The 12,831-nt window shown below is 49.3% G+C and overlaps 1 protein-coding gene across 1 annotated transcript in view; it reads left to right on the top strand.

Annotated features, from left to right (window-relative positions):
• Window positions 1-12,831, top strand: part of kmt2a (lysine (K)-specific methyltransferase 2A) — a 35,199-nt gene that overhangs the window by 429 nt on the left and 21,939 nt on the right. The window contains exons 2-3 of the mRNA XM_068745150.1: window positions 9,064-9,136; window positions 9,230-12,525. Coding sequence (XP_068601251.1) covers window positions 9,064-9,136; window positions 9,230-12,525 — 3,369 coding nt within the window. The remainder of the gene's footprint in view (window positions 1-9,063; window positions 9,137-9,229; window positions 12,526-12,831) is intronic.

The following is a 12,831-nucleotide window of genomic DNA, read 5'->3' as shown; positions in this document are numbered from 1 at the left end:
TGGCTCGTAAGCAAAGTTGTCAATTCCAGGATGCTCAGTAGCTCTCGAGTCTGTTGTGGTGTGGGGGGGGGGGGGCTTTCCCCCGTATATTAACGTGTTATTACGTTAACGTAAGTCAGAATCAACACCGCCACCAAATGGCTAATCTATGGAGGCTCCATTCGTCCTGCTGTGGAGAAAGTTTTCTTCATCTCAGCGGAGTCTGAGGAGAAGGCTACGTCCACACGGCGGCTGCTAAATACTGCTAAATACTCTCTTCACGAGCAGGACGTCGGGAAGAAATGTTGTCGTCAACTTGTTAATTGCAGTACACAAATACAACCAACGCGTAATACGCACACTTTCATCCAGTGGCTAGCATGGAGCGCTAACTGTTGGCTAACTAAGCAGTAACAACTGGTTTATTATTTAGCTACCTGACGTTAGCTTGATGCGAAGCCTTTGACACTGGAGGGAGGGGGGGGGGACGCATGCACGTTACACACTGCCAGAAGTTACCGTCCCCTACACGCATTTTATTCATCTTCTCCAGTGAAGCAGCATTTAAGCGTCGTTTTATGCGTGTAAAAGGGACCCGCTTCGGAGCTCCCAGGTTAGCGTGTGGGTCTGTTTGGAAACAAGCCATGTCAACTTGAAGGTGGCATCGTGAGCGCGTTAGAAGCCGTGAACTTCCACGACTTGTCTGTAACCTCCTTCGGAAAGGTGTTTCACAATTCACCCAAAATGGCTTATACATTCCCGTAATATTACTGTCCGATAATCCGCTCAGCACGCCCCGAGCTAAAGAGGCTCGGCTGCGCGCTGAGAGGTGTCAACCTTCCCAGCGAGGCTCTGCTAACGTAGCTGATTGGTTAGCTCGCAGGCGGCTAGCTGTCTCCATCTCCCCGCTAACGCTAACAGCATTTAAAGTTCGGCTTTGGCTCGGGAGGCTGGGTTTGTTTTACCTCCCGCGGGTACGTTGCGACGCAGAGGGCGGGTTGAAGCATCCTAAAGTCGGCTCAACCCATTCACAGAATCAAATCATCCCCATCGCTACGTAGCGTGAAGCTAGAGCGGCTAGCATGATGCTACGCACTACGCCACGCTAGCCGTCGGGGCTACTGCTGCTGATGCATAGGAAAATGGGAGGTGGACATGTTTCCCCCCCCCCCCCCCCCCCCCCCCTTCCTCTGCACAGCGAGTACGGAGCTAATGCCGAAATATGTCGGTGTTTAAAAAGCTCGTTAAACTTCCGACACCGAGCCTCGCGCTCAATAATCACCATTGTTCAGTGTCGATAAGAGTGTATCGATCGGGGTTTATGTTCGGACTGGCTTAGCTCGTTCGGGCTAGTGACAGTGCGCATGCAGCGCCGGCTACAACAACAGCGAGCCCCCTGCCTGACGGCCCGTGTGATGTGGGGGGTGTGTTCGCCCCAGCGAACTACCATCTTCCTTTCGCATCAGCAGTGGGAGTGGGAGTGGGAGCACGCTGCGTGGGGATGTTTACCACCAGCGCTCCCAGTTTGACAACAGACGGACTGCTGGTTTTTCCTGTTAGATGTTAGTTTTTGCGTGTTGTTGTATTATTATTATTATTATTTCTTCGTGAATGAGGACATTTGATCGTATTTCCATCTTGAATCATAAGTAATGTTGTTGTTTTAGTTTATTGCACCTAGCATCATGGTATAGCAGCCAGCCCTCGTGGTACATTTGAAGTGATTTCACGATGTTTTAGAAATATTGATGTTATTGAAAACATAGCATTTTTGCGAGCGAGGCTTGACCTCTTATTAGCTCTTAAAGAATAAGTATATTCGAAAATTGTATTTTGATAATTGAATTCCTTTATAATGCAAATTATTTTAACTAATTGTTCTGTATCCTTCTTGAGAATCTGATATTGCTTGAAATTGCAGTTTTATATATTATTTTTGTTATTTCCGAGTGCCTTCCGATCCTACTTTGAAAGACTATGATCGGATGAGAGAACGAGAAGCCATGGGACTCAACTTTGGGGATGGGAGTTGATCTGCTTCATTTTAGTTTTAGTTCATAGTCACGAAGCGACGGAGGAATGTTTGCTTTTCTCCAGGCCTGGAATCAACCATCACCTCTGGGATTACCACGTTGAGGAAACGACAGTTGAGACTTGATAAACCACCGTGTTAATTCAAAGACACATTCTTAACCCTTGCTGTACAGTCAGTGCCAACGTTTTCCTCTGTGCACTTTGCATTCAGTGTCACTTTTTTTTTTGCAGGTCACTCTGTCTCACCCACACACCCACACTTTGCCTTAAACTGCTCCTGTTTGCACGGCAGCGGCACACTGCTCTTACCAAATGACAAATCAGCCTGTTGCACCGGTGTCTCTTCAGTGTTGTTTGAACACCTATTGGGCTCAGATGTTTGCTATAAGTAGTGGTTTTCCGTTGGACATTGTGCTTGTAAATAATTGTATTATTTAAACTTGACTCAGATACTCGGGTTAGAGGTATCCACATTCTATCTTGATTGAATGCCTGTTTGGCTAATGCGTAGAATGACTGCTGAACAACCGCGTGAAGTTTATTTGACACACTTTGAACGCTTTGCTAGTGTTGTGGGCTATAATCTATATAACACATGTGGCGTTTTCCCATGTTGAATGTATTTTAAAGCGGTATAATGGCGAGCCAGTGGAACGCTTGGCTCTGATTGTACCCAGCAGTTGAATAACGGCGTCACGAATGGGCGAACTGGTTGCAGAATAATAACACGACTTCCAGCCAGGCCAACGATAAATATAACATTTACTTTCTTTTACTTTATTGGTTAAATCATTTTCTATGTACATTTTTATGACTGTGTTGAGGGGTTTGGGATTTGTACCTTATTTTAATACCCCGCCATAGATATTATAATTACTGCCATGGAGTAACATTACACGACTGGACTGCATGTTCTTATGAACGCTACAGACACAATGTCTTTTACAGGCAATTGTTTTTAACATCACAGCCGTATATTCTTTAGTACCATTCATTTGTATGAAACATTATCTTCTTGTCTTGTCTCATTTGATGTCCATCCAGTCTTCCCCCCCCTTGTCGTTTTTGGGGGTCGAGACAGATCTGAAAGTCATGGCGCTTTCACCGCGTCTGTCTGGCCAGACCTGGACCGGATCGCTGAGACTCTTCAGCCTGCTGAGCGCACAGGGCGAGCGTGAACAGAGTGCCAGCCGGACACTTGGCCTCCCCTCCTTCCTCCTTCTGCCTCTTCCAGGCAGAAAGACCCAAATCCACTTCAGACTCGCGCAGCCCGGCCGGAGGCCGACCAACTCTTCTACTGACAGCTGGCACTTTGGAATGGATTACTAAGCCTATTGGGGTGATTCAAAAGGGTGCTTGTTGGCTGTTGCTGTCCCAATGAACACGTTTGTTAGCTTTTGGCAGGGGGGGGGGGGGGGGGGGGATTCATTTTCATGAACCGTATCACCCTTCCTCATTTTGCTGCTGAGTAGAGACTGTTTTGTTATCTTGAGATGAGTCCAGAGTTTAGTCATTCATACAGAATTAGAAGTGAATGAATGAATCGTCTCCGATGTCTTATTTGCTTTGCTGGATTGAGAGAAATAGTGGGTTTGAGCGGAAGGGGCTTTGAGTCCAGCAGGTGTTTGGCCTATTTAAATTGAAGCCCCCCCCTCGCCACCCAATTACTCTTCCCCAAGACAGCGTGTGGACTGGAGCAGGAAGCTTTGTGTCTGCTCTTATTCTGGCTCCAACAAAGTGCAGGCGGCTGAAAGAGCACATGTAGGAATATCAAAGGGTGCAGGGCGACCCCCCACCCCCCCCTACGGGACAACACTGGGAGGAGAATTAGTCACAGGCCCTCCCGTCCATGGCTTTATTCTAATACAGCAGAACCCTTTTGGAGTTGCCTGACCGGGAGAAAGGCGGCAGTTGTGTCGCCTGTCTTGCTCTTTGTGTGTGTGTGTGTGTGTGCGCACGCACGGCGGTTGGGGCACGGGCGTCCCACAGGCTTTTTGCTCCTCATTGCTCTGGATTGGGTGTGGATTTTTTGTCATTATTTTGATGATAACTTCAAGTCATGCTGGCGGATTGGGTTTGTAGGAGGGTGTGTGTGTGTGTCTGTGTGTGTGTGTCTGTGTCTATGGGTGCCTTTGAACCTGTGTGTTTGTGTGTGTGTGTGTGTGTGTGCGTGAGGAAGACTCTGCTTTTCCTAGCCGTTGTCTTTGTCTCCATATGTGCAAGGTGCAGGAAGAGGAAGATTTCAGCCCCACAGGGTTCTTTTTTTGGGGGGGGGGGGTGCTGTTGAGCAAATGTGAAGCATCTGTGCGAATGTTTGGACACTTGAAAAACAAATGGCCACCTTTTGCTTGAGGTCTCCAAGCAGTACCGGCGTGCCGTTCCCTCTGGTGGGAGAAACAAGACTCTCTAATCAGCGCCTGGAAGCAGATTCTCTGACATGACTCACATGTTGCTCGTATTTGTCAGAGCAATACTTGGAATTTCTCCATGGCCCTTTCTTGAGATGTGTCATCAGAGAGCACATATGAAGTCCTTGTTACAGGAAGGGGATGAGGCGCCGTGTCTTTACAGTAAGGCAAAGAGGAATGCTTCCCGGAATGTGTCAAGAAAGTGACGCTTTCATAGCGAAGGAATCACTTTATGTTTCCTTCATAATAAAACATCTCCTAAACTGAAAACATCTCTTTGACATCCTCCTCCTGACCTGCTCAGTCTGAGTCATCCTCCTGTTCTCTCTTTCCTCCTCATCACATGTGCTAATGTTATCCTTAAGCAGGCAACATCTGTTTTTCAACTCCACTCGGAGGATGTTGCAATAACAATGTCGTCCATGGTAGCCGGTTCGGTAGTCGGACGCAACAAAACTTGAGGCTAGAATTTTCAGATATTTACAGCTAATCAATTGCAAGAACTTAGAGCATCATGGCGTCGCTTCTGGGCTCTGTACGGGGAATTAAAGTCAGAAGGTTTGTACCTGAGATGATTGTGTTTATTTGTCCTACTTGAGAGGAACTTAAACTTTTCAAAAACTCAATGCAGTGACTGAAGGCCCCCCTCAGCAGCTATGGCTAATGCTAGCTTGGTAGCAGCCAGCACGAACGCCTCTCCATACTGTAAGCGAGGCCTCAACGGTTTCACCAACTTTATCAAATGATGTATTCATTTGGATCTGTCCTTGTTGGAAATATTGCTTTTTTCCTGTTGAGGTGATGTTGGATTTTTAAAAAAATGTTTGAATCCTATATATGAAAACCAGAGTACACAAATTTCACACTATTTACCTTGTAAGATTACAAAATTAGACTATCACTCAGAGCAGACCTCCACCAAGCAGCTCATTCCCCTCGTATTTAGGTTTTACACCGTCCACATGGGGATCTGGATCATCATCAAAAGGTTCTAAATTGTTCTTGGTATCTGTTAGTGGCTGGGATAAATTAGGCAGCAAGTGAGCATCTTATCCTGAAAGTTTGAGAAGGTCCAAATTGCAATGTCAAAAGTGGTCCAAGGAAGGAAAGACCCTTTTCATGTAGACGGTATTTATTCCCTGATGGCCTCTATCAGCAGGATCATGGTTTCAAGAACACAACAAGGAGTTTGATGCGTTGACTTTGTCTCAAAGTTCCCCAGAACTCAGTCCAATTGAGCGTCTGTAGGATGTGCTGGACAAACAAGTCCAGGATGAGACAAAGGTTCTGTCACTTGGTCAGCTTTGGCGTCACGCTCACACTAAACAATGACAGTCCTGCTGGTGATTTGTTCCTCTCTAGTTAAGCCTCTTTGGCTCCTCTAGAGTTCCTCAAGGCTTTTGGCCCTTTTGGTGCCTGCAGGCGAGAGCCCTGTGCTCAAATGCTCACAAACAATGACCAACATGGAGGTTTATAATTCATGAGTAAACTCGTCACCGCCTTCTACATAATCACGTTTCAAGGAAGCACTTGTTTCCTAAGAAGTAACTTTTGTCGATTAAAGTCTGTAATAAAGTCTGTCTGTCTGGAAGACTGCAAGTGAAAAAGTCCCTTTAGCTTTTTCTGTGTGCAAAGTGGTTTCAGAATGACAGAGATGCAAGCCTCAAACTTTGCATCTGTCCGATAACACCGAGGGACAGTCCCTTCATCTCTTGATGCTCACACAGCGAATCAGAACGGTTTCCTACTCACTGCTTTAATGTGTCTTCATAAACCGAGTCTCTTTTGTGCTGGTCCATAAGATGTCATTGTCCCTGGGAAATGGACGTAATTACAGTGTACTTAAACAACGCTGTGTATTCATTCGGTAATCGGTGATGAACGGTGGGAAAAGGCCCACTGATTACAGTACACACCTCGTCCCACTGAGAAGACGAATCCCCTTTTTCATTCCAGTTGTAGAGGAAGTGTGCTCTCTCTCTCTCTTCAATGGGGTCTGGATCAGGCTGTGATCCAGACTTGAGTTTTCATTCCATCGCTCTGCTAGCGACTCCCACCTTCATATCTCTCGGAAACCAAACAGCGTCTGTAACCCCCGCCCCTCCCCAACTCCACATGTTCATCGACAGATGATGCTGCAAAACCTCCAGCTGTGCAAAGTGTATGTGATCGCACAACAGGAAGGTCTCTACTGCAAACACAAGGAAACGATGGACGCTATGCAGTAGTCATAAATTCAATGTCACTTTTTTTTTTAATCTAGCAGGATTTTAAAAGGTTCCAAAAAAAAAAATGACAGAAAAGTTTATGGAGCACTTCTTTAGTTCCGGTGTTATAAGTTTGTGTGTAATTTGAGAGTTCACAATGTAAAAAACGAAATAAATAAAAATGTCCAGGAAGTGAAGGAGCGATCTCGGAAAGGGCTCCGTTCCTCTCTCTGCTCCTGAAGAAGGGCTCCGTGTCGGGGATATGTGGGCTCCACGCACGTGCCTCTAGAGAAGCGTGTTGTGATGTCATCGACTGCTACTCACACGATCACGGCGAGTCAGAGACGTCCGCTGGGGCGCCGCCCCCTCGTGGTCGCATCAACGCCAATCGAGCAGCAGCTTGCTCAGAGAGGAGAGGATGCTGCGAGCAGAGGGGAAGGGCAGAGTTGGTAGAGCGGGTTGTCCATTGACCAATGGGTCAGCGGTTCAAATCCCAGCTCTACGCATGTCAAAGTGCCTTTGGGCAAGACGTTGAACCCCCTAATGGCGTCCTTGTATGGCAGTTGCCCACTGGAATGTGAGTGAATGGGTGAATGCGAGGCCTGATTGTAAAGCGCTTTATGAATGCAGCCCATTTACCATTTAAAAGGCAGACGGGTAAGGAGACGATGGGTGGAGGATGCTCTCTGTTACACGACTGATAGCATCGTTGCTTGTTAGCATTGCAAACAGGTGAATGAGTCTGTTTTGTAGCCTGTAGTAAAAAAAAAAACCTCGCCTCGACTTGTGTGTGTGTCGGACACATTTAGATATTCACATTACATTTGTCTAACTGGTAGGTTGTGTAAGCGAGTGGTCATGAACACACACGTTTTGCTCTTGGATAGCAGCTGCGCAACAAACTGGGCCAGCGACATCTCAACTGCATCTCCACACGCGGCTAAAAATAAACCCGATGAGATGACACGCTCACCTCCACTTTAAAACGCACTGATAGGAGGAGGCGCACGGAGGAGACTGAAGATGCTGATCATCCTCTCGCGAGTTCGCGAAGTCTCGCCGAGCACGGGAGGAGGGTTGGTGCACGTGCATAATTATGGTGGCGTGCATAATTTATTGAACCGTTGTTCAAATGTAATTTTAATGTAATGCTTTTATATATTCATTATATAGTCATTATTTAAATTCTGTTTCTGTTCCTTCAGTGTGTTTCTTTTTTAATCATTGTTATTGCATTGATCTAAAATGGTGATGACTATTTGATGAATGAGTTGTATGAAGTGTTCGTGCTAGTCTGTGGAATACTTTCTGTTGTTTTTGGACATTGCAGATGAAAATGTGTGCGGCGGTGCGTTTTATATTGTCCTTCAGATCACACTTGGCATTCGTGCCGTGCTACTGGCGAGGCTGTAAGCTGGTCCGATGGTTCCAGAATCGGCCTCTTATTACATCCCTTTGACTTCGTTGTCTCACAGACCTGCTGTGTGTGAGCAGACAGCCTATAGTTTCCTCAGGAAGGCTTTGTGACGTGTTGGTTCAAATTTTGCTTCTCTTCAATCCAAACTATCCGTTGTCTTTTGAACCTTCTCCAACTGCAGCTATGTCACCCGCAAATAGCAGCGAAACCCGAGCGTAGCTGGGTAAGGGTAGGGTAAGCCATCAGACTGAAGTGAGGCGGAGAATTTTCAAATTCAATTCAATTTTATTTCTATAGCGCAGAGGTCCCCAACCATTTTCCTGCCACGGACCAGTTTCATGCCGGGCAATTTTTTTGCGGACTGGGGTATGATTAAATTAAAAAAGAGGAATATGATCTTACCAATAAACTTTATATTATGCACTTGCAATAACTATTAAACAAGTATTATACCAATACCTACTCACCATTATTTGTGGTCTCAATAATGGCTTCTGTCCTTCATGTTCCCGTTTTTTTCTTTCATAAATTCCACATTCTTGTTTTTTAATCCGGGTTCTTGGTCTCTATGTGCCGAAGCAGTTTAGAACCCTTCATTGCCTCGTTAATGAAGCCAGGCAGTTGTAGATAAACCCGAGTTTTAAGTCTGACTCCTGGTTTGTCTGTTAAAAGCAGTTTTCTTTTCTTGGAGGTCGTCGGCTCCTCTCCTTCCTCCTCAGTTGGACTTTTATGCTATTTTCGGCGTTTTCTTATTAACGTATCACGTGACCAAGAAAATTCACAGGCAAATGTTACGTTGGAGAAAATAAATAAAACACCTTTTAGAAGCTAATAATCGATACACTGGAAATTGTATAAATGAGTTATTCTTTCTGTGCGGCCCGATATCAAATGCCTCACACATTAGCTGTCAAATATGTCTTGCGTCTTCCTTTTATTTAGCTTTAGCATTGTAATGTCATCTACAGTCGTGTCGTTACAACAGATTGCTGATAATTGTCCCTGATTCTTTCTTCAGGAAGACGCATTTCAAGGATTTGGAACGGTTGCTGAGCAGAAGAGTATACAGAGTCCTCCAACAACGTCTACAGGTGACTGTTTACCTGTCTGTCAGGACCTCGATGTATCCTTGAGATGCCTTTCTTTCTTCATATGTTTATTTGCTCTCTGTTTTGTCTTATCAGGGGGCCTACAAGAGAAGAAACCCAGAGGCCGGCCTCCACGGGCACTGACTGCACAGAGACCTGCTGCAAGTCTACCTTCCCCCCCATCCACACAGGAAAAACCTGAGGGTCCTGAAAGGCCAGCTGAAAAGGTGAAAAGGCTCCCTGGGAGGCCACCTGGCACTGGAGAAAAGAGAAGAGGTCGGCCCCCATCTTCAAGTAGCAAGAAGACTTGGAGTACAAATAGCCTCGCGGGAGGGGGTGACTGTCGGCAGGATGGGTCTGAGCCGGGTCTGGACTCAGAGGAGGACAGCGACAGGAAGGGCACCAAGAGGACGTCACTGGCCTCGGCGCAGCTGCGTGACGCCGAGGCCAAGCTCTTTAAAGGGCGGGGCGAGTCCAAAGTTGAAAGTATTAAGAGGCTGAGAGTGACAAAACTCGCCCCCCTTAAGTCACGGCTCAAGTCTTTGCCTGGTGTTCCACGACGCAGACGTGGAAGACCGCCCTCGGCTGAGCGACTCAAGGCTGAGGCAGCGGCTGCTGCTGCTGTTGCACGGCTCTCGACCTCCGTCGAAGCTGCAGAGGGGAAACACAAGGCCTTCAGGGCCAGGGGCCCCGAGCCTCGCGCGGATGGTGCTGAGCACCAGGACTCGTCCGACCCACCCGCCTCCCCGATTCCCTCTGAGCCCGGAAAGACAGCAGTAGGTCTCAGAAAGAGTCCTCGCCATAGAAAGCCTGTAAGAATCGTCCCCTCTTCGAAACGCACCGATGCGACCATCGCGAAACAGCTGCTGCAGCGGGCCAAGAAAGGAGCCCAGAAGCGCCTGGAGAAAGAAGCGGTAGCCATCGGGGGGAGTGGGGCGGGGGCCTTTGAAGCTGGCATCAGGAAGACCCAACTGAAGAACATCCGGCAGTTCATCATGCCCGTGGTCAGCACCGTCTCGCTCCGCATAATCAAAACCCCGAAACGCTTCATTGAAGACGAGGGCAGCTTTGGACCCCCCCCACCCCACATGAAGCTGGCGCGGTTAGAAACGACCTCTTCTTCTGTTTCCACATCTGCCCAGGCAACCTCCAGCACATCCTCCCCCCCCACCCCCCTGCTGGTTTCCTCTACATCGGCCGCTCCCAGCACTGGCGCCGCCGCCACCGTTGATGCCCTGCCCCCTCCGGCTCCCAACCCCAGTGTCCCGGCAACAGCCGCCAGTCTTCTCAACAGCAATACCAACAACGCCGCCAACGGACAATTCAGCAGCAGCGCGGCGTCCTGCGGCTCCAGCGCCGTGTCGCAGCCTTCCTCCCAGATCTCCTCTGCCGAGTCTTCCCGGTCCAGCAGCCCCAGCTTGGACGACTCGTCCTGCGACTCCCAGGCTTCTGAGGCCACGCAGGCTTTGTCGGAGCCAGAGGATCACGCTCTGCCCTCGCAGGGAGAGATGGAGGCACAGCCCGCCGCGCCTCCCTCTGAGCCCGAACCCGTGCACGCGCTATCAGAGGGAGGTCGCCGAAGCCGGAGAGGACGAGGGGCCGGCCGGGGAAGTCGGAGCCAACGGGGCAGCGAGCCTCTAATCGCTGCAGCGAAAAAGCCTCTCATCAGCCCCCCAATGGGAGTTCTCATGTCCTCCGCTGCGCTTGTAAACTCCCAGCCAGCTTCGTCCACTGCTTCCTCCTCATCTTCACCGCCGCCGCCCCCGCTCCTCACCCCTCCGCAGCCGCCGCAGTCATCTTCCAGCAACGCCGCTGCTATCGGTGAGCACCATCCACAGTCGCCCTGGATATCTCACTCTATCCCGCCTTTCCTGTCCGGCTCTTCGGCGCTCTCCGGCTTGTCGGACAAACGAAGCCGCTCGATTCTGAGAGAGCCGACCTTCCGCTGGACGTCCCTGTCCCATCCTCAACGACAGTACTTCTCCTCAGCTAAATACGCCAAGGAGGGCCTCATCCGGAAGCCCATCTTTGACAACTTTCGGCCCCCTCCCCTCACAGCCGAAGATGTGGGTCTGTTGCCCCAGGGTGTTGGGGGAGCAGGAGGAGCTGCCCCGGTTGCGTTCCCCGCACCGGGCAACGGAGCCGGGACAGGGACCCGTCTTTTTGCCCCTCTTCACGCACACGCCCACCACCAGCATCCTTCCTCATCCCGCTTTGACGCCCAACTCCAGAAGCGCAGTCCGTTGCTCCGCGCTCCGCGTTTTACTCCCAGCGAGGCTCATTCCCGGATATTTGAATCGGTCACCCTGCAGTCGTCTTCTGGAAGCAGCCCTGGCTCGCTTTCGCCACACCAATCATCTTCCAACTCGAGCAGAAATTCACGCCGCAGGAGACGAATGGTTTCGGGAACGCCACGCCGGCATCCGCGGTCTCCTTCTCACTCAATGACGAGACGCAGTAGCCAAATGGGAGGCCCGGTATCTGTGGGGAAGGGCTCCTCCGATGCGTCTGTCCTGACGGGCTCTGTTTCCAGTAGTCACCCCAACTCTTTGCCAGGGGCTTCTGCGAGTCCATTAGCCGCTAGTGCCTTACCTCCTGCTCCTTTTAGCACCTTCTCTAACGCATCGTTGGCCCTCGCCTCTCAAGGGACACCAGATAGCAGGAGAGGAGCTGCTGGAAACCCGCCTCCTTTGTCCGCTAAATCAACATCTTCTTCCCCCCTTTTCCCCGTTTTCCCTTCCAGCGCTCAGGATACGGGGCGAGGAGCTGGGAAAGGAAGCAAAGAGAAAAGCTCCTCGGCTCCTCAGGAACCTTCTGCAAAGGAAAAAGAAAGGGAATGTGAGAAAAATCGGGATAAAGAGAAGGAAAATAGGAGGGAAGGGAAGAAGGACTTGGAGAAGAGAAGTAGGATTTCTACACCGGACGGCTCCCCCACGACACCTTCCAGTTTATTTGTGGATGGGAGGGACTCAGAAGAGGCTCTCTTATCTCTTGTTCCAAAAAGGGTCCCAGTGAGAAAAAAGTCTGCATCAGTTGACCCGATTTCTGACGTGGGGTCATCAGAAGTGTGCACCCTCCATTCCACGGCTCCCGCGTCCCTCGCTAAAGGGCGCCTGTCTAAGAAGGGCAGACCCTCCGAGAAAGGAGCAGACGTTGAGGACGGGGAGAACGAGAAGGAGAAACAAAGTGCCGGAAGCCCGCAGACAGCCGGACTTGCAGGGCAGCCGGGCCGGCAGCAGCTCCCAGTCTCTTCTCTCGGGTCGATGCTGGCGCAAGCAGAGAAGCAGCCCGCCACCGACAGGCGGGTCGTCGGGCTGCTGAAGAAGGCCAAAGCCCAGCTCTTTGAGATCAAGAAGAGCAAGCTGAAGCCTGCCGACCAGCCCAAGGTCCAGGTCAGTCCTGGATGTATTGTGTCTTCTTCTGTTTGTCTCATTTCTTTGTATTCCCACAAAGCAAACGATGTTATGAATATGTGCCATAAATAGAAATCTGAGTTTGTGCTCAAAGTGAAACATTGATCATAAGAAAGCCCCACAGAGGGAGGATGCTGCTCTGCTATGCAGAATGAGCTGCGCTCTGAAAAGTATAGTGTAATAATGCGCTCCCACGTTCCTGAGCTTTTATTCAGTAGGTATAAACACAATTCTCATAAGCACAGGACTTTTTAAGGAAAAATTAAAGAAGTCCCCATCCTGAAA

The sequence above is a fragment of the Brachionichthys hirsutus genome, chromosome 11 (assembly GCF_040956055.1).
Source record: "Brachionichthys hirsutus isolate HB-005 chromosome 11, CSIRO-AGI_Bhir_v1, whole genome shotgun sequence".
In the NCBI taxonomy this organism is placed as follows: Eukaryota; Metazoa; Chordata; class Actinopteri; order Lophiiformes; family Brachionichthyidae; genus Brachionichthys; species Brachionichthys hirsutus.
Note: the sequence above shows the minus strand (reverse complement) of the source record. Positions and strands in the feature narration are given on the sequence as shown.